The following is a 22050-nucleotide window of genomic DNA, read 5'->3' on the forward strand; positions in this document are numbered from 1 at the left end:
CGAGACATGTAAACCCATCTAGCAGATTTCACAAGGCACACTAAGTAGGTCAACTCCGTGGGCTATTAGTAATGGATAAGGGACTCCCTAGGCAGGTGAGTTCTGAACAAACAGCATCGCATCCTCATAACTTTCAGGGGCTGTGCTGGGCCAGAGCGTGGCAAGGAACTTGTGCTCTGTACTGAATAGGAAATTTCATCGCATGGGGACCTTTTTAGGCAGCATGAGACAGTTAAAAGCCATGTCCTCCTCTCGTTTCTGTTTAAGAAGAGCCAGGGAGAGGAAAGGGAGCAAGAAATCAGGAATAAGCGTTAGAGCTGCCAAAGCAGTGCCACGTAGCCACCAGTCACCAGGCTGTGCTTCTTAGCGCTGATCAGACACCGAGGAGGATCAGTGCTGCAGTACATAGAATTGACAAGTCTGTATGAACGATTAAGAACATACAGCAGAGGACTGTGTAAGTTCAGCTACAGATGTGACACTAGTGACTTGTACACGAGTGCCTCCCTAGCCAGGGAACTACTGTAGGCCATTGTAGCTTTTGGTTTCCTTCCCCCAGAGAATTAGTCTTCTGAACTGAGCAGCTTCTGTTCTTGCCTCAAACTGGTTTCACTTCTGCTTAAGAGAGAACTGACTTAGACATAAAACACAGTTCAAGAAAATCCTGCAAAGAGAAAGTAAAGACCTTTGGGGGAGGGGGCCGAGGAGAACGCAAGGCAGCTCCTAATGGAGGACGCACAGTGCCCTTTCGTGGAACTTGCTGCCCCTGCTCAATCTAGAATTCAGCTATTTTAGCGGAAAGAGTGGACAGTAGAGAGGGCTGAAGAGTTCAGAGAGGAAACTGCAAGCCCATGATGTGGTGAGCAACAGGAGTTAGGATCTCTCAGGCCTGTCAATCAAGGATCTCTCAATACAAGAGAGACCAAGAAAAACCTGACCCAGGCAAAGCATATGCAGGTCCTGTATTTGCTGGGAAAAGAGGGAACTGGAGCCAAGAGGCTTTGGGACGAACATCAACCCCGCATTTCTCTGTCTGGATGAGGAGCCAGATCCACAAATTGAGGAGATGCCGGAGCTCTATAAAGCCTGTGTACAAACACCAGGCTGGGAGCTCTGTCTATAACGAATTAATATGTGCTACATACACAAAAAACCCTACTCCCCCACCACACTGCATCCAAGTCACTCGGGCGTCAAGTGCAGATTGCCGCAAAGACGTCCAGTGGCGGGGAATCATCAGAAGAAGCCACACTGTGGTTTGGGTAGGAGCGGATCCAAAGCCCAATAGAAAACTTTGCACTTATTCCATTTGGCTTCGGATCAGGCCTCCACAGCAGTGAGCCCAACCGATTTTATCAGTCATTACAAGTGCATTGTAACCATGCAGTGCAGCCTCCACATAGGAGAGCTAGACAACTGCTCATCTCCACAGTTGGAAATCCCTAATTCCTTTCCTCCGCACAGAAACCAGATGACTTAATACAGCTTTGAAACTTTACTTTAAAAAAAAAAAAAAAAAAAGAAGAAAAACATCGTTTTTCTTCTGCATAGTAGTTTACATTTAACACAGTGCTGTACTGGGTTTGTTTGTTTGGGGGGAAAGATTGTCTCTGCTGTGTACTTCCTGATTGTGTACTTCCGGTTCCAAATGAGAGGTGCGGTTGACTGGTCAGTTCGTAACTCTGGTGTTCATAACTCTGAGGTTCTACTGTAGAAACCTCAACATTAAATCGTGCAGTTGGAAAAGGAGCGAGACTCCAAAAAGACAAGTATTAGCAGCCTAAGGTTCCCAGTTCATAGAGGCTTTGCAAGGTTTTCCTCTCTTACATAACTCCTAATACTAACAAGTTCAACTCAGATGCCTACGTCACTCAGCATGACTAAACCTGCTATTTTAGCAGGCCAGCCTACACTCTTCCAACCATTTTAACTAGATCAAAAAAGTAGCACCTCATGAGTTTAGTATTTTGTTTGACGAGATCTCTTTGGGATCTTTTCGAATCTCACGGAGTTTCTGGCCTCAGTGATAGCCCATGGCAATGGAGTGCCACTGTTTAGCTGTGCACTGTGTGAAAGCGTATTTCCTTTGATCCGTTTTGAATTTGCTATCTTTTAATTTCATTGAATGTCTCCTTGTTCTTGTGTTACAAGACAGGGTGAACAAAAACTCCCAGTCTACCTTCTCTAGGTCATTGCTTATTTTATTGACTTATGTCCCCTCTTGTCTCATGTGTAAAAAGGTAACAATCAGTCATTTCAATCTCTCTTCATATTAGAGTTTTTCCTGGCCCGGAATCATTTTTGTTGCCTTCTCTAAACCCCCTCTAATTCTGCAATATCCATTTTGAGATGAAGTGACCAGTACGGCACTCAATACCCAGCTGGTGCTGCACCACTGATATACAGAAGGGCATTGCAATAGTTTTGCTATTATTCTGCAGCCTATTTCTTATGCATCCCAACATCTTGTTTGCTTTATTGACCGCAGCTTCTCACTAAGCAGAAGTCTCCATTGAGCTGTCCTAAATGACACCCACATCCTTTTTCTGAGTCAATACAACTACATAAAATAAGGTGTATAAATAGTTTATTGTTTTCCTTCCAATATGCATTACTTGGCATTTATCAAGGGAATGGACATCATGGGTAGTTAGGTTCCCCTATATTCCCCCACAGTTCTCTTTGGAATTGACTAATCTAAATAATCTTGTGCTATCTGCAAATTTTGCTTCCTCATTGTCCCCTTCTCCCCCATTTCCAGAACATTTATTCACGTGCACCCGCACAAACACATGCACCATTCAAAGGACATTAAGGTTGCTAAATCAAGCACTCAAAAGTTAGGAAATGCCAGAATTAAGGTTCCTGATGCAATCTTAATTTGGTCCCCCGTATGTCTGCATTATGGGACAGCCTTCAATTACAATTAATTGGTTCCAACCATTTCTCTCCACCAGAGCACAGAGAATGGTGATGGGTAACTGCTCCTCCTCCCCAAAGGGATTCCACAAGGATCCATACTATCCCACTCCCCTTCAATAGCTACGGGAGAGCACAGAGAGACGCATGGACTTAGCTGCCCCAGGATGCCAATAACACTCTACTACCGACCTCAACTGACGGAATCACCACCAACACTCAAGTGTCAGAATTCCAACAGGAAATTAGCTCTCCTATGAAGAGCAGCTGGCCCATGTTGAACCTAGGCACGACTGAAGCAATGCTGACTGGAAAGAGGAAACACTTTGAAGAGCTAGCCATATCTTCCATAGAAAGTGCACAGCTCCCATTTCTCAAAGTGGTGGGAAGTCTTGGGGTCCTGTTCGAATCCTCACTAATGTCAGGTGACCAGGTAGCATCAGTTTTCAAAAATGTCTCATGAACCTGGACACAGAGTTCCATGCATTTGTCACCTCCAAGCAAAGTTACTTTAACTCTCAGTGCCTCTCCTGGGGCAACTGGGACTAACTGAACAAGGATACTGGGAGTAGGGGGAGACTGGGACTCAGATGGGGATCCCAGAGGGGGAGACTAGGGCTGGCTGGCCAACGACACTGGGACTAGGATGAGAAGCCTGAGGAGTGGGATAGGATAGGCAAGGAGAATGGAACTGGGATGAGAAGCCAATGGTGGGGAAGAGACAGGACTGGGATAGGGACAAGTTGGAGTGGACAGGGCAGAAGAGTCTGTGACCACAAAGCACACTCCCCCTCCAGAGCCAGGAATGGAATCCAAGATTCTTGAGTCACCACTCCTCTGCAGTCAGCAAATATCTGTGAAACCCTTCCACAAAGTGTGTGTCTCACCCCCTCCACCCCCCATGTTAATCCACATAGAGGGTTTAATGTTGCTTTCAATTACTCCACTAGTTTAAGGGGCAGAGGCCTGTTTGATGGAGCTAAAGATTCCAGCCCTGCTGATATGCCAACCACATGAGTCATGATGGAATTTGTTTTTTCAATTTACTTTTTTAAACATCTAGAATATAACTGGGCACCCGAGTTAGGAATGGCAGCCACTTTAAAATTCATAGTTTTAGAATTTAAGGACAGACAGGACCATTGGATCATCTAGTCTGTCCTACATTTCACAGGTCATTAATTTCCACCTAGATACTCTTATGTTAAGCCCAGAGACTTTAGTCTTCTGAGGACTGAAACGTTTTAGTTTAAACTGTGGGCCACAGGGATAGAACAGAGAAATCAAGGTACTTATGATGCCAGAGACCCCTGCAGTGCAAGGAATTGATTAGGTGAGATATGCCCAAATGCTCCCAGCAGGCGAACCACATCCCATGCTGTAGAGAGGAAAGCGAAAAATCTTCAAGTCCGAGCCGAACAAAGAACATGCTGCACAGGAAACTGCCATGGCCACAGGGGAAACCACCTGGTGGCCGCATTTGAGAAACTGTGCTCTAGACTCACAAAGCTGTGGAGTGTCCACCACAAACACTCAGAATCGTTTAAGGCCAGATTTAGGCACCCTTCCTCGGAGTAGTTTTTTCATGCCTCTAGCATTCCCAAAGGGCACGTCCACACTGCAGCTGGGAGGGTACTTCCCAGCCTGGGTAGACAGATGCACTAAACTCTGCTCGAACCAGCATGCTAAAAATAGCAACGTGGCTGCAGTGACACGAGTGGTGACTCAAGCTAGCCACCCAAGTGCCATCGCGCCTGACCCCTGGGTATGTGTGTGGGCATCCAGCACACACAGCTGAAGGGGAAAAAGCCAGTCAGTCAATCAGCAGTACAAAAGCAACTGGTCAATCAGAGTGGAACAAAAATTCCAGTGGGGTAGCAATACAGTTCCCCTTGGAAGCTGGCACCCAGAGCAACTGTCCTGCTCGCCTGCCCCCAGCAGGTAGGTTCACTTTTTCCTCTGGACAGATGATTTTCATCCCCATCCCTCTAACCTTCATACCCCTTTCTAAATACAGAACCACACCTTTCTAGACTCCGTGTTCCTCTAGGCTAGCCCCACCCCCATTCTTTCTTTTGCCCCCTAAGGTTGATGTGAGAGAAGGAGGGCATCAGCTTTCTCCTGTGTGCTGCCTCCTGGCTGGTGCACTCTGCAACAGGATGAGCCCCAAATACTGCAGCGACCTACCATGTGCCATGACCAGTGGGGCTGCACTTGGGCTACAGCAACAGCGGGAGAGGCTAAGAAAAATGCCAGTAGCGAGGAGGCCTCTAGAACCAGAGAAAGGGAGTCCCCTGGCAGCTGTCCAGCAGCTGAACCCTCACTCGCTCTCCTTTCGAGGCGGGGGTAGGAGAGGCTGATCGGCTGCTCTAAGCACCAAGCACGGACGCTCCCCAACCAAGCAAGGGAACACAGGGAGTGGCAATGGTAGCACTGGGGCAGTAGGGGAAGGAAGGGTCACTCCTGATCACTTCTGAGGGTCCAAGTTAAGCTATTAATACCTCCCCCACACACACCACTGTTTGCTCATCTAAACACACAATCCTTGTAAACTGGCATCATTTGGACAAATAATTGCAATATCATAAGCGTCTGTTGTTGGGACCCACCCAGCCAGGCTTCCCCTTCTGGGTTACTCCCACACCCATTGCCCCTTCAAGGGAATGCACTAGGTACACAGGAAGCACCAGAGTTGCATTCAGAGTGACCACTATTTTTTTCTTCATTTCAGCCTGGTTCACCTGCCCCACACACTACTCTGTGGTGCAGAAATGTCAAATCTGCAGCCAGGTGAAGAACGAACCCTGATCCCACGATGTACAAAAGCCAGTTTCACTAAATGAGGTATGTGTTTTGAGCATCCTCTGCCATTCCCGCCCCCCCAGTACAGGCTGAACTGTATGGCACATATCACACTCGATCTAACTGCAGTGCTGACCCATTTCCAAGAGTTTATTATGCTTAATGCATAAAATCAATTGAACACTGGATCGAAACCCAGTACAAAAGCCCAACATGTGTGAGGAGATTCATAGACTGTAAGGCCAGAAGGGACCACTGTGATCATCCAGTGTGAGCTGTTTAACACAGGCCATAGAACTTCCCCACAATAATTCCTTTTGAATTAGGGCAGCTTAAAAGCACATCCAAACTGGATTTATAAATTGCCAGTATCCACCACAACTCTTAGTAACCACTGGGACAACTTAATTACCCTCAGCGTTAAAAATCTGCACCTTATTTCCAGTCTGAATTTGTCTAGCTTCAACTTCCAGCCACTAAATAGCATTAGACCAGGGGTAGGCGGCACACGAGCGGATTTTCAGTGGCACTCACGCTGCCCGGATCCTGGCCACCAGTCCAGGGGGCTCTGCATTTAATTTTAAATGAAGCTTCTTAAACATTTTAAAAACCTTATTTACTCTACATACAACAATACTTTAGTTATACATTATAGACTTATAGAAAAAAACCCGTCTAAAAACGTTAAAATGTATTACTGCCACAGGAAACCTTAAATTAGAGTGAATAAATGAAGACTCGGCACACCAATTCTGAAAGGTTGCCAACCCCTGCATTAGGCTTTTCTCTGCTAGCCCATTATCAAAAATATTTATTCCTCATAGCCACACTTACAGACTGTGATCAAGTTACCCATTATGCTTCTCTTTGTTAGACTGAAGGAGCTCACTCTATTTAGGTTATCACTATAAGGCAGGCTTTCTAATCCTTTAATCATTCTCATGGCTCTTTTCTGAACCCTCTCCTATCATCAACATCCTTCTTGGACTGTTGACACTGGATCTGGACATAGTGTTCCAGTAATAGTCACACCAGTGTCAAATCCAGAGGTGTGTCCTTTCTTCCTACATCTCTGCAGTTTAAAGGCCAACAGGAATTTTTAAAAAAGCCATAGAAAAGCAAGAATTAAGTTGCCCAAAAGCTTGTCGCTACTCCACAGGTAATACTTGCATCATCCAGACTGCATTATGGTTAGTTAGCTCTTGAAGGCCCACTCAAACACAGTGTTTGAATGACTGTTGTGAATGATACTCCTTGGCAACAGCTTTGAGTGAGTTATTGACATTTGTGCTGTTTTGCTATGAAAGCCTTGGCACACACATGTCCCATAGTCAGATGGCCTTACTAGCAATCAGAGACTAACCAAGATCAGTTACATCCATTAGATGTATTTATTTCTAGGTATTTCTGTGGTGCTCATCCCCATAGTGTCGGAGCGCCTCATATTTATTAATGTGACAATAATGCAGCCTTCCAGACTGCCAGTGTGCCTTGGCCCTGAGCTGGGGGGAAGGGGGGAAATCACCTCTATAGCTGAGAGGAGAGTGCTGTCTCCATGGCCCAGTCACTCACTAGCAGCAGAGGGCCCAGTGGAGTTGAATGAATAATTGATACTCTGGTTTGGTTGCCAAAATCAAAAACCAAAACCAAACAACATTTTGAAATGGAATATTGAAACACTTTGTTTCAAAAATGTCAAAATAAAGTATTTTGACATTTCTGGGTTTTTTCCCCCAAAACTATTAGTCGAATTCAACCCAAATACACAAATAGTTGGGTTGCCCTGAAAAGGTGATTTTTTTTCTGCTAATTTACTATTTGCCAAAAGATTTCACTCAGGGGACGATTGATAGTATTCACTACTGGGTCCCAGTTCATCTGGAGTTGAACCAAGACAACCAACTCATTATGCACAGGCAACCAGCCAGCCACCACAGACCACGCGTTTGGTATGGTGATGCAAGCGTGAAAGGCTCCATAGCTTCGTACCTACCTACACACTGAACCACTAACACACCACGTAATTACGTACAATACATATGTATTTGACAGATTGTAACCACTAGAATGGATGCATACCTCTATCCTGGCTTTCTAAGGGACATTACAGTACATTATCATGCACCAGATTTCATGACCATCCAGATACAATGGTGATGGGCACAATGAGAAGGTCAACTGTTTCTTTAAAATTGCAGCAAGAAGTCAGGCTAGGTGAGATAAGTGAGGGGTAGCTGGTAAGATTGTCAGTAGAAGCTTTAAACTGAAGCAGAGCAAGACAAAGTTGCTTTAGGAAGAATGCTTCTCTTTACTGCAGAAGGGCTCCTTGCTCAGTGCTAGAAGAAAGCAATACTTTCCACGATTCTTCAGCGATCTTGTGTCTATCATGTGACAATGCCAGATTACATGTCAAAGAGGCACAAGCCACTATCCCCGCCTGGAAGTGATGACTCAGTATTTATACTAATAGCTATAATAGGAACTGAAAGGTTTCAAGCTCTCATTATGTAGAAAAAGTCACACAGACTCTTAAGACAGTCAGGTTTGAAAAGAAGGCCGTAAGGGGGTTATCTACACTAAACCTAATGGGAACTGCACTGCCACTCCTTGTGCTGCTTTGAGAGTTCATCAAAAATTACAGGCTTCCATGCCTCCTCCCCCCCCCCAATCTATATTTCAAAAAAGAGAGAGAATATCAGAAACGGACTGTAAAAAGAGAAGCCAGGAGCCGTGTAAACATTCTGTTTGTGGGGACCAAGTCTCCCTCCAGGAGATCTTTGCCTATCTGGCTCAAAAGCTTTCCCACTCCCAGCCCTGCCCAGTTATAAAGGGAAATGAATGTTGCAGACATCCATTTCTATCTCTGTAGCCCCACTAATCTTTTCATTTTCAGAGCAGGGCAGACTGAAGCCCCCTACAGAGCCTGAAGCTTAGGCCAACAAAGCCCTGAGAATTCTTCAGGGATTGGAATGCAACTCAGCAGACTAACAAGGCAGCCCCGGAGACATGGGCTGCATCTTCCCATACAACACCGCAATGCCCAGGGGAAGAACCTTTCTTGTAGCCAAAGAGGAGAGGCTTGGGCAGGGGAGAATCAGCTATAAGAGGGGAACAGCTACAGATGAGATTTATTTTCTTTTAGTGAACTGAAAAAGCCAAATAAGCTTCACTCTCATGGTTTAGCTGATACAGGTAAAACAGGTTCACTTTAACTCCTATAATCCTGTCACTTTATAAGGGTATATCAAATGACAGGCTTTTACAAAGCACTGTCATGAACTGCAGTGATACAATATAGCATTATAGGAAATGTCACAATAGGACTATGGATACTAATGTCACTTAAAAGCCAAATGTATGGAGTAAGTGAAATACTTTTAAAGTAGAATAGGATATCTGCAGCAAACCACCCCAACGGAAGTCCACAAAGTTTACTGTTTTATCTTAACAGAGTAACATCTGGAAGACAGATACATTAAGATGGACAGCAAGCAGTGAAAATTATTCCATGCAAAGGACATATGGTCCAGCTAAAGCAAATGAGAGAAAACTGAGGCTGACAGTTTCTAAGATCAGCTCTGTCACAAATGTGACATTGTCAAGTCCCTGGCTAGTTGTGCCTCGGTTTCCCCATTTGTAAGATGAGTCTATTTCACAGGGATGCTGCAAGATTTATTAATTACGCAATACATTGTGATCCTTGGATTAAATAGGAAGCGTGAAGTATTAAGAGCCATAAGAACATAAGAAAGGCCGTACCGGGTCAGACCAAAGGTCCATCTAGCCCAGTATCCTGTCTACCGACAGTGGCCAATGCCAGGTGCCCCAGAGGGAGTGAACCTAACAGGCAATGATCAAGTGATCTCTCTCCTGCCATCCATCTCCACCCTCTGACAAACAGGCTAGGGACACCATTCCTTACCCGTCCTGGCTAATAGCCATTAATGGACTTAACCACCATGAATTTATCCAGTTCTCTTTTAAACTCTATTATAGTTCTAGCCTTCACAACCCCCTCAGGTAAGGAGCCCATGCATACTACACCCTGTTCTAAGTTCTGCTGATATATAAACCTCTGAAGTTGAACACAGCAAACATTTTATGAAAAGTGTTATTTCACATTTATTTTCACTGGATTTGCAGATTTTAAAGAGCCACAAAAATAATCTTAAAAATATTTGTTTCATTGCTGGCCACCAGCATTATGTTGGGGTTTCCATAGTCCACATAAGAACTATCTACACAGAGACACTCAGTGCAAGTCTACACTTAAAATGCTGCAGCTGCACCCCTGTAGCACTTTAACGAAGATGCTCTAGGCCGACAAGAGAGGGCTCTCCTGTTGGCATAGTTAATCCCCCTCCCTGAGAGGCAGTAGCTATGGGTATGTCTACACTACCCATGTTACAGCACAGCAGCACTGTGACGTGGGCAGTGTAGACACGCTTTATCGCTGGGAGAGAGTTAAAAAAAAAAACAAAAAAACACACCCCTAACGAGCGGTGATAGCTTTATCGCCGGGAGCCTGGTGCTTTTCAGCGCTAAAACTTGTATCGCTCGGGGGGGGGGGGGGGGGTGTTTTTTCACACCCCTGAAAGTTTTAATGCTGAAAGTGGCAGTATAGACGCAGCCTAAATTGATAGGATTTTTCACACCCCTGAGGGACATAGTTATACCGATACAGGTATGTAGCGTAGAGCCGACCTCAGAAAAGTTAATCCAAATTAATTAAAATGGGCCACGTCAATCAATTCTGAATGAGTGGCCGCAGGAGTTTAATGCAGTTTAACTAATCCACTTCAAATGCAGTTTTAGGATATGTCTACACTTAAAACACTACAGCAGCGCAGTTGCACTTCTGTAGCACTTCAGTACAGACACCACCTATGTCAACAGGAGAGCTTCTCCCATCGGTAGGTAATCCACCTCCACGAGAGGTAACAGCTAGGTTGATGGACGAATTCTTCCATTGAGTATAGCTACGTCTCTGAGGGGTGTGCATTTTTCACACCCCTGAGCGACAATCCTGGGTTCACCTAACTTTTTAGTGTACACCAGGCCTATGTTCATTTTGATTAACTCTCCTGAATGTAGACATGCCCTAAATACACTTAATGTTGGTCCACAGAGATGCACCAGCAAGTTGACCAGCAACTTGCAGCAGGAACTGGCATAGACTTGGGGAAATCCATTGCTCAGCATGAAATATAACAGGTGCCAACCGAGTAGGAAGAGAAAGTCCACAAATGACAAAATAACCACCCAGGGAACTTTCTAGCTACAGACTGATCTGGGTGAGCTCCTTGTTTCAGTGACAAAGTATCAGATGCCAGAGAGCTGGTGCATGGGGCAGGGCTTGGAGTTTGTGACAGACGCAATAAACTCAAGAGCTGCGAGCGCTCCTTCACCCAGACATCTGCCCAAAAAAAAAAAAAAAAAAAATCAACCGTGACCAGCAGCTCAGCCCCACACCTCAGCTCTCCAGGGCCACCCCGCACCCATTCCAGCCCTGGGCTCCCCTCCAACTCTGCAGTGCCACCCGGTGCCCATTCTAGCCCTGAGCTCCCCTCCAGCTCTGCAGTGTCACCCGGTGCCCATTCCAGCCTTGGGCTCCCCCCAGCTCTGCAGTGCCACCCTGCACCCATTCCAGCTTTGGGTTCCCCTCAGCTCTCCAGTGCCACCCCGTGTCCACTCCAGACTGGGGCTCCCCCCAGCTCTGCAGTGCCACCCCGCGCCCATTCCAGCTTTGGGTTCCCCCCAGCTCTGCATTGCCACCCCGTGCCCAGTCCAGACCAGGGCTCCCCCCAGCTCTGCAGTGCCACCCCACGCCCATTCCAGCTTTGGGTTCCCCCCAGCTCTGCAGTGCCACCCCGCGCCTAGTCCAGCTTTGGGTTCCCCCCAGCTCTGCATTGCCACCCCGTGCCCAGTCCAGACCAGGACTCCCCCCAGCTCTGCAGTGCCACCCCGCGCCCAGTCCAGACCAGGGCTCCCCCCAGCTCTGCAGTGCCACCTCGCGCCCAGTCCAGTTTAGGTTCCCCCTAGCTCTCCAGTGCCACCCCGCGCCCAGTCCATACCGGGGCTCCCCCCAGCTCTGCAGTGCCATCCCGCGCCCAGTCCAGACCGGGGTTCCCCCCAGCTCTGCATTGCCACCCCGTGCCCAGTCCAGACCAGGGCTCCCCCCAGCTCTACAGTGCCACCCCGTGCCCATTCCAGCTTTGGGTTCCCCCCAGCTCTGCAGTGCCACCCCGCGCCTAGTCCAGCTTTGGGTTCCCCCCAGCTCTGCATTGCCACCCCGTGCCCAGTCCAGACCAGGGCTCCCCCCAGCTCTGCAGTGCCACCTCGCGCCCAGTCCAGTTTGGGTTCCCCCTAGCTCTCCAGTGCCACCCCGCGCCCAGTCCATACCGGGGCTCCCCCCAGCTCTGCAGTGCCATCCCGCGCCCAGTCCAGACCGGGGCTCCCCCCAGCTCTGCAGTGCTACCCCACGCCCAGTCCAGCCTAGGGCTCCCCCCAGCTCTGCAGTGCCACCCTGCGCCCAGTCCAGCCTAGGGCTCCCCCCAGCTCTGCAGTGCCACCCCGCGCCCAGTCCAGCCTAGGGCTCCCCCCAGCTCTCCAGTGCCACCCCGCGCCCAGTCCAGCCTAGGGCTCCCCCCAGCTCTCCAGTGCCACCCCGCGCCCAGTCCAGCCTGGGGCTCCCCCCAGCTCTCCAGTGCCACCCAGTGCCTATGCCAGCCCTGAGCTCCCCTCCAGCTCTGCAGTGCCACCCGGTGCCCATTCCAGCCCTGAGCTCCCCTCCAGCTCTGCAGTGCCCCCTCCCTGGCGCCCGGCTAGTCCACCCCAGTCCAGTCTTCCTGGAACAGACAGTGCCACCACTTGGGGTTTGGGGTCAGGGATGAACCGGCCCATCCCCGTGGCTCCGGGGCTCCGCGGCAGGCTTCTAGCTACGAGGCCTCGGCGGAAGGACCAGCCTCGCTCGCCCACCGGAGCCCCCACGGGCCTGTGGGGCATCGCAGCGCCGCTGGTGCCCCTGCAGCGGGCCGGTCCCCGAGCTTACCAGCTCTCCCGGGGCAGAGCCCGGATGAGGCGGATTCCGGGAGCCAGCGAGGATCTCATGGTGCCGGGCGCGGAGAGGGCCGAGCTCTGCTGCAGGCCCGGCGGGCGCTGCCATTTAAATGCCCCGCTGGAGCCCGGCAGCCGGGCACATGCCGCTGGGTCAGCCCCGTTCCCCACCCCGCCGGTCACATGCTGCAGCCGCGCCGGGGCCGGCTCGGGCCCGCCTCCTGCGTCCCGGCTCCGCTCCTGGGCCCGCCTGGCGCTGTGCGGGGGCTGCGGCTCCGCGCTCCTCCCCGCCCCCGTCCGCCGAGCGCCCCCTGCCCCTCCCGCCTCTGTCCCCCTCCCCGTGCACCCCCTGCCCTCTCCCTGCTCCTCCCCTCCCGCCTCTAGCACCCTCCCCCCCTCTCCTCCCCTCCCCGTGCGCCCCCTGCCCCTCCCCTCCCGCCTCTGTCCCCCTCCCCGTGCGCCTCCTGCCCCTCCCCTCTCGCCTCTAGCCCCCTCGCGCCCCCTCCCCGTGCGCCCCCTCCCTCTCCCTGCTCCCCTCCCACCTCTATCCCCCTCGCGCCCCCTCCCTCTCCTCCCCTCCCCGTGCGCCCCCTGCTCTCTCCCTGCCCCTCCCCTCCTACCTCTATCCCCCTCGCGATCCCCCTCCGTGCACCCTCCCTGCCCCTCCTGCCTCTATCTCCCTCGTGCCCCTCATTTCCCTCCCCATGCACCCCCCTCCTCCCATCTGCCGTGCACCCCTCCTGACTCTATCCCCCTCCCTCTGTCCTCCCCCCACATGTGCCCCTCCCACCTCTATCCCTGTTATCTGTATAAATATCAAATCCCTTTTGAATCTTGCTAAACTATTGGCCACAATAACATCATGTGGCTGCAAGTTCCACAGTTTAATCACACAGTTGTGTGAAAAAGAATTTCCTTCGTTTGGTTCTAAATTTCCCATCTTTTAAATTTCATATAGGCCATGCATCTTGCCACTTCTCTCCGCTCCATACATATAGCCCTACAATCCTCCCTCCCCATACAAGCCCTGCCCCTATCCCCACAAACCTTCCCTCTCCATGCACCCCCACCCCATCCTCACACACATCCCACCCCATGTCTCCCCATACACATACCAACCTTATACAGCCCTGCCTGTATCCCCAAGCACATACAGCCCCACACCCTATTCCACTCCATAGACCTCCTGCCCCAGCCCCACCCCTCCCTCCTCATACTCCCCCAGCCTTGCCATCCTCACACATCCTTCTGCTTCTTTCATTACACACTCTCCATATACCCACATCTCCACAGACACTCCCCACCCCCAAACACTTCTCAGCCCCCATATATAGCTACCTTCCCTATATGCCAGACCCCACCCCCATATGGCTTTGCCTGCCAGGGAGTATCCTACACCCAGACACATCCTTCCTCTCATGGCCCTCCAGGTGCTGGCCAGACCCCTCGGACAGCATCTCCTATACATGCACCCCCACACACACACACTTCCCTCCATTCCCCACAGAGAATGGCCACATTTGTATGTGGCATTTTTTACAGGTGAGAACCAGCCATTCATTCTCCCCCGCCCCGTGTTTCTTCTGGGGGAGGAGGGCAGGAGAGGCTGGTGATGGGTTGGGAGAGCCATGGGCAAGAGGGTGTGTGGGTGGAGAGAACCTAAAGGAGAAGTGGGGGGAGAAGGCTTTGGTGGATTGAAATGGGGGGGCAAGGAGGGTAGGAAATCCAGCAGCAATCTCATCTCCCCCCCCCCCGCCCATTCTGCCCCCTTCCAGCCCCTGCTCCCCCAGCCTCTGTCCTTTGGGTGGGATCCAGCAGAGGGGAGGGGAAAGTGCAGCTGTCTGGCCACACAGATAAACCCTTCCTGCACCCCCAAACAAACACACCCTCTCCCTGCACATACTCACGACTACCCCCCTCCATTCGTTTCTGTAACAGCAGAGGTGGTTTCCAGTTGATTTTGTCTGAACCAAGGCTGCGAGCTGAACAAAATATTAAATACAAGTATCTCCTTGAAATGTCTTCCTGAGCCCTTCAGGGATGCAGAGAAATTGTCTGGGGAGGTCAGTCTAGCCATTGCAGCAGGTAAGGAAAGAACCCCACTTTCTTGTGTGGATCTCCATATCTGGGGAAAACAAAACCTTGTCATAGAGTAACTTAGTATGGGTATGAAAGGCGCTGGCTCCCAGGAGAGCTGCACAGCACCGACTGCGGGAGTGCTGGGGAACGGCTGGACCAGGCTGAGGGCACCTGGTAGCACCCAAGTTCAGTCAGGCTCCCCCTCCCCATTTTCCTTCCTTGGGCTCTGCCATGGCAGCAGAGCAGATGGGAATGAAAACTCCACAGTCATCCCTTGCTTGGCTGACAGAGGAACCTGAGGAGAGCACCCTGACCCTGCAGAGCTTAGCAGAGAACCGCAGGACTCTGGCTCATAGCCTGTCAGGCACTAAAACAGGTTTAAGTGTCAGAGGGTGGAGGGAGCTCCCAGTGGCTGCTGTTTTCCCCTAGGTAGTCACTGCCCCATCAGTAGCAAAGCAATTTCCCTCTAGCACCAATACATAAAACAGGTGGCAATGCCGATCCTGCTTCTGAAGTCATATCAGTTTTACTGCAACATAATATCTCCCACTTTCACAGCAGTCAAAGCAGGACTGGGACCACTGAGGGGACACTGGAGAAAACCAATGTTCGTACTTGTGATTATATTAGGAATGTGCATTTAATTAGAGTAGAATTTCTGCTTTCCTTGCAACTGGAGCGTAGGGGTCAACTCTTGCACTATTCGGTGTTAACTCCTAGAGTCAAAGGGTATGTGATAATCTCAGCCTCCATTTAGAGGAAAGGAACCACGGTCTAGCCTTCAGAGCGGGGAAAAAAGCTTAAAATCCCACGACCTCTAAAAGACTGAAAAGTCAGCGGGCAAATTAAAAGAGCCCAAATCTGTGTTTTGTTTTGATCTCATGATTTTGAATTAAAATCTTCTGTGATTTTTGGATGTTTGGGTTTGTCAATACTAGGTCACTGCCCTGCCGAAGACCTTAACATTCACCGGAGAGGGCAGAGCAGATGCTGTGAGGCCATGCAGATCTGGAGCTGCAGAACCTTGAGCTAATTAACACAATTAGACAGCTGCTTCCAACAGATTTCTTCTTTCTTACATTCTTGGCACTCACTCACCCTGCTTAGTGTGGGACAAGAAAGAGTCAATACTGCCACCACTAACTAGCGGAGCATTGCATTCTTGTTTTAGGCAAGTTTATAGATACCTACACAGGGAGAAGATTTCTGATAATTAAGGACTCTTTAATTTACCGGGCAGAGTAAGGTGCAACAGCTAGAAGCCATTCGAACTACAGAGAAGGCGCAATTTTTTAACGGTGAGGATAATTAACCTTTGGAACAACAGACCTAGAGATATAGTGGATTCTCCGTCACTTGAGGTCTTTAAATCAAGATTGGCTGAAGTTGTAAGAGATCTGCTGTAGCTCTACCAGGAGTTATGGGTTTGAGGCTGGAATCACTGACTGAAATTCTCTTACCTGTATTATGCAAGAGGTCAGAATAGATGGTCACAGTTCGAGACTGAAGGTCTGCCTACACTGTGAGATGTCCAGCAAAATCAGACTGCCTAAGCAGGCCTGCTTTGCGTTTGAGCTCAGAGACAGTAAATGGTGTAATTACCACAGTTAAGTTACCACACAGCTCTTTCTAAACAAACACATTTATTCTTAAGGTAAAAGAAAACATATTAAAACAATAAAAAAAACCTACACACGTGCTAATAAGCTCCCCAGAGATCAGCCTCTGTCTCCAACAAGGGCTTTGGTCGGTTCACCATAGTCCCTCAAACTCCACCCAGGGGGCTTTCCTTTATTCACAAGTTCATTGGCGCTTCAGCTCGGAACAAGCACCCTCACGAACGAGGGAGTCCCTCCTTTATCCAGTTGAGGTCTTTGAAGGGACTGTGAATAGGTTATCAGCCACACATGGGTCCCCCCTTCAGAGCAAAGCTTCAAAAGGCTGAGTTCTTGGATAACTGGAGTATACCCCTTAAAAGCAGGGCCACCCAGAGGATTCAGGGGGCCTGGGGCAAAGCAATTTCGGGGGCCCCTTCCATAAAAAAAAGTTGCAATACTCTAGTAACATGTATTTGGAAATGTAAAAAATAACCATGAAATACATTCAAAAATTAATTTTTAATAATTTGAAAATACACAAAATACATTATTTAAAAACATTAAATGCTTTAATGGTATGTATACATTTGCAATTACATAATGGGCTGTTGCTGGGTGATGGTGATGGTTGGTGCCAATGGGCTGTCGCTGCCTGGGGGTGGCGCTGCTGTTGCCCAGGGCTGGGTGGGGAGCTGGGCTCTGGGTCGGGGGGTGCCCAGCTCACAGGGGCTGGGCTCAGAGCTGGGGGTCAGGGCTGTGGGGGGATGGGGTCAGGGGGTGCCCAGCTCAGAGGCGCTGTGCTCAGAGCTTGGAGTCAGGGCTGTGGGAGGGGTGTCAGGGGGGTGTCCGGCTCAGAGGAGCTGGGCTCGGAGCTGGGGTCAGGGCTGCGGGGGATGGAGTCGCGGGTGTCCGGCTCAGAGGGGCTGGGCTCGGAGTTAGGGGTCAGGGCTGTGGGGGGATGGGGTCGGGGCATGCCCGGCTCTGAGGGGCTGGGCTCGGAGCTGGGGGTCAGGGCTGTGGGGGGTTGGGGTCAGGGGGGTGTCCAGCTCAGAGGGGCTGGGCTCGGAGCTGGGGGTCAGGGCTGCAGGGGATGGGGTCGCGGGTGTCTGGCTCAGAGGGGCTGGGCTCGGAGCTGGGGGTCAGGGCTGTGGGGGGGTGGGGTTAGGGGGGTGTCCGGCTCAGAGGGGCTGGGCTCGGAGCTGGGGGACAGGGCTGTGGGAGGGTGGGGTCGGGGGGGTCCAGCTCAGAGGGGCTGGGCTCGGAGCTGGGGGTCAGGGCTGCAGGGGATGGGGTCGCGGGTGTCTGGCTCAGAGGGGCTTGGCTCGGAGCTAGGGGTCAGGGCTGTAGGGGGATGGGGTCGGGGGCTGCCCGGCTCAGAAGGGCTGGGCTCGGAGCTGGGGGTCAGGGCTGTGGGGGGAGGTCAGAGGGGTTGGGCTCAGAGCTGGGGGTTAGGGCTGTGGGGGGAGGTTAGAGGGGTGTCCGGCTCAGAGGGGCTGGGCTCGTAGCTGGGGGTCAGCGATGTGGGGGGAGGTCAGAGGGGTGTCCGGCTCAGAGGGGCTGGGCTCAGAGCTGGGGGTCAGGGCTGTGGGGGGAGGTCAGAGGGGTGTCCGGCTCAGAGGGGTTGGGCTCATAGCTGGGGGTCAGGGCTGTGTGGGGATGGGGTCAGGGGGGTGCCGGCTCACAGGGCCTGGGCTCGGAGCTGGGGGTCAAGGCTGTGGGGGGGTGGGGCCAGGGGGGTGCCGGCTCACAGGGGCTGGGCTTGGAGCTGGGGGTCAGGGCTGTGGGGGGGATGGGGTCAGGGGGGTGTCCGGCTCAGCGGGGCTTACCATGCTCGGAGCTGGGGGTCAGGGCTGTGGGGGGGGGGTCAGAGTGGTGTCCGGCTCAGAGGGGTTGGGCTCAGAGCTGGGGGTCAGGGCTGTGGGGGGAGGTCAGAGGGATGTCCGGCTCAGAGGGGCTGGGCTCGTAGCTGGGGGTCAGCGATGTGGGGGGAGGTCAGAGGGGTGTCCGGCTCAGAGGGGTTGGGCTCATAGCTGGGGTTCAGGGCTGTGGGGGGAGGTCAGAGGGGTGTCCGGCTATGGGGGGTTGGGCTCAGAGCTGGGGGTCAAGGCTGTGGGGGGGATGGGGTGTCCGGCTCAGAGGGGCTTACCATGCTGCTTACTCCCGCCTCCCCACTCTCCCGGAGCCTCAGCGCGCCGCATCCAGGAGCGGCCCTGGACAGCGCTGCAGTGGCGTGGCTCCACGGGACCTGAGCTCCCGTCGCTCGGCCCGGAGCTCGGAGCCCTGCCCCCTTACCACGCGGCTCCCATCGGGAGTTAGTCAGGCCATGCAGCTGCAGCACTGTCCAGGGCGGCTCCTGGACACGGTGCGCTGAGGTGCCGGGGGATGGGGGGAGCCTCCGACATTCTCGTGGGGGGCCCCTGCGGGGCCCAGGGCCTGGGGCAAATTGCCCCACTTGCCCCCCCCCGCTTAAAAGAAGTTACATACAATCCCACAATCATACATAAACATTTGCATTTCGAATACAATGAACTCCAAAGATACTTGTACTTAATTAAATCAAGTTTGTCCACGATATTTTCATATCTGTCACAGTCACAATGGTCCCTTCTGGACTTAAAGTCTATGACTCTATGAAAGAAGGGAGAGCTTCACATTTAAACTACTAGGCAACACAGGAAGGTTTCCTGCAGTGAGGGTGTCACAGATCCAAAAGTCCGATGCTCTCGTCCAGCTCTGGAACAGTTCCTAGGAGAATCCCTTCAGTCTGTCAGCCCCCGTAGGGTCCCACTCTGTCACTAGGGTAAGTCACTTGGCTTTACTGCCTCCTTAGACTGAACCTCGGGGCCTTCAGCACTCCTGCTTCACGCTGTGAGCTCCCTGCAGTGAGTCCACCTGAGCTGGACACTGGAGGGAGACTTGCAGACCCAAAAGGAGCAACGCGCCCCCAACTTCCTTAACCTGAGTAGCTCTCAGGCAGCGGTGTAAAAGCAGGAGGGTTTATTAGATGTCTGGGACACAGTATAGAAAGTCCTTAGTTAACATAGAGAATAGATAGTTATACCATAGTCCATCTGGGTCAGTCCCAGAGCACAGAGCCTTCTGATCCCTCTTTAGTCACAGTCCAGGCGCTTCTGCCTCCAGCAGCCCACACTCAATAACGCGACTTGGTCCCTCCTCAGTCCTTTGTCTTTGTTCCCAGGGAAACACAGTCACCTGGCCTCCTCAGCCTTTCGTTCTCCAGCTGATCACACCCAACTGGCTTCCTAAGGAGGTTGGCCCATCCATGGTTGTTTGTTGCTAGGTACCAAATGTCCAGGCAATTGGAGTGGCCGTTGTCTTCTCAGACTCTCCATGGGCATGGGGCCCCAGGCAGCTGGGTGTCAGTCACTCTGCAAAGAGTAAGGGCTAGTCTACACTGGCAACCCTAAAGCTTTAACATGGCTTGTGTAGTCACCGCAGAGTGCTGGGAGAGAGCTCTCCCAGCATTCTGAAAACCCACCTCCACGAGGGGCGTAGCTACCAGCGCTGGGAGCGCGGCTTCCAGCGCCGGTGCACTGTTTACACTGGAGCTTTACAGCGCTGAAACTCGCTGCGCTCAGGGGGGTGTTTTTCACCCCCCTGAGTGAGAAAGTTGCAGCGCTGCAAATTGCCAGTGTAGACAAGCCCCAAGAAACTTTCCCCACCATCTAATTAACCATGCAGCACATAGGGGAAACTGAGGCACACACAATATACATACAAAATATTATGAGAAATTCCCAGTCCATCACAGGGGGCCTCCAGGTTTGCAGCTGTGGTTTTTTAATACATAATATTCATAAAATTCCCATGCCAATACAGACCTGCCTGGCGAGGATTTTTCGACAGCAGTCTCTGGACTGTGGGTAGTGAGGAGACCACCCGGGTAAGCAGAGATAGTTATTTAAAACCTGCTGCTATTTTATATTTGTTTCAGTTACTTTGGTTTATGGTTATTCTGTTAATGGAGCGTGAAACCTGTGTCATTCCCTGATCTCTGTGCTCAAGTCCCGTCTCTTTCTGGCCCCCCAGTGTCACACTCAGTTATGGGTGATGGCTCTCAGGTTTGGCTGTTTGTGAATGTATTGCCTAAAATTCAATAAGCATTTTAAAAGAAAAGCCCTGTTTTCAGACAGTACAAAGAGCTAGGGTCACATGAAACAACTAATGATGGCAGTGGCCGAGACACAGCTATCAGCAGCATGCAGTTCTGCCTCTCAGACATCGTGCATAGCTCCCAAAGATAATAGTCCAGCTATAAATTCCAGAGCCACAATGTTCCCTCTTTATAGGTTGTGTCAGGTGCCCAACTACTCAAACTATGGATCAGTGTTTCTGTGCAGATCACCAGGGACTTTCTCCTGTAGTTTCCAAACACATTTTAATGCTGACAGCCAACAGGTGATGCAAGTAATGCAGTGTCTATTCAGACACTGTGTTGCTCAAACTACGTCGACCTAAGCCTTATGCCTCTTGCAGAGGTGGATTTATTAGGTCAACATAGCGGGTGAGTTACAGTGGTGGGAGGAACACGGTAATGTGTAGGCATACATAGTTAGTCCACATAAGCTGCCTTACGTCAACCTAACTCTGTAGTATAGATCTGACCTGAGAATTTTCTTCCTCAGGGCACACGGCTAAAGGCCCAGCCCGGTTATTTGGCCTGCGTGTGATTTTTGAGAATTTTCCCATCACAGATTATTGAAAGTTAGTGCAGAGGTGTAACGATTCATGTCATGTGATTTGGCTCTGCACCACTGGCTCCTCTATGTCTTTGTGCAATGCTGGCCCAAAGGAATCTAGCCAGGTTGAGTTGTGTGGGACAGTAACTAGTGTTCGAGCAGCTGGTTTGCTCTTACTCGTTATTCCCTATCACATTAACCTCATGGACACCATGTGTTAAAGTTTTGGAGGAAAGAGGGAAATGAACTTGGCATCGCTCACTGTCACACAGATCTGGTCAGGCTCCCCCTGCTGGCAGCCTGCAGACTGCAATGAGGGATCAAGTCGGTGATTTCCCCCCATGGGCTCTAAGCTTCCCAGGGTGTCAGCCGGCTGCAGCACTGGTTCCTTCCCCATTTCCTGGGCACTGACTCTCAGTCTGTTACCGCTTCATGGAACTGGAGCCCTGCAGCCCTCCAAGACCAATGCTGACCCCCGAGATACCCCCATATCTTAAACACACCTTTCCCCTAGCCCCACTGACGGGGTGAGCCTGCTGGGTTACTGCTTCAAGGGGCCATGTGGCGGGTGTAGCGTATAACACACAGACACTTTGCACAGGGTCTGACTCATTATTGCTCTTTGTTTAATCACTCAAGAACTACATAGCGGGTACAGACCATACAGAAAACAACAAACGGCCTGTGCAGAGTGAGCTCACCATTCCTTAGGAGTCCTTGGGAACCATCTGTGTTCAAGGAAGCAGGGTCCTGCATCAGCCTCCCTCATCTTAAGATGGCCCATGAATGAGCCAAAGAGATCAGTTCCTGCCCTCTTATAACCTTCCATTCCCTCTGTCAGCTGGCCTTCTGATCAGTCCCAACAGTGACCTCATTGCAAGAGGATCTCTCTCCTG

The 22050-nt window shown here is 51.1% G+C and overlaps 1 protein-coding gene across 2 annotated transcripts in view; it reads right to left on the reverse strand.

The window, feature by feature from the left end:
- Nucleotides 1-13083, reverse strand: part of SLC37A2 (solute carrier family 37 member 2) — a 59715-nt gene extending 46632 nt beyond the window's left edge. Inside the window, exon 1 of one of the 2 annotated variants that reach the window (XM_065570664.1) lies at nt 12773-13083. In XM_065570664.1, coding sequence (XP_065426736.1) covers nt 12773-12831 — 59 coding nt within the window. In that variant the 5' untranslated portion in view covers nt 12832-13083. The remainder of the gene's footprint in view (nt 1-12772) is intronic. The other variant, XM_065570662.1, reaches the window with a different exon arrangement.
- Nucleotides 13084-22050: the final 8967 nt, after the last annotated feature.

The sequence above is a fragment of the Chrysemys picta genome, chromosome 16 (genome assembly GCF_011386835.1).
Source record: "Chrysemys picta bellii isolate R12L10 chromosome 16, ASM1138683v2, whole genome shotgun sequence".
Classification (NCBI taxonomy): Eukaryota; Metazoa; Chordata; order Testudines; family Emydidae; genus Chrysemys; species Chrysemys picta.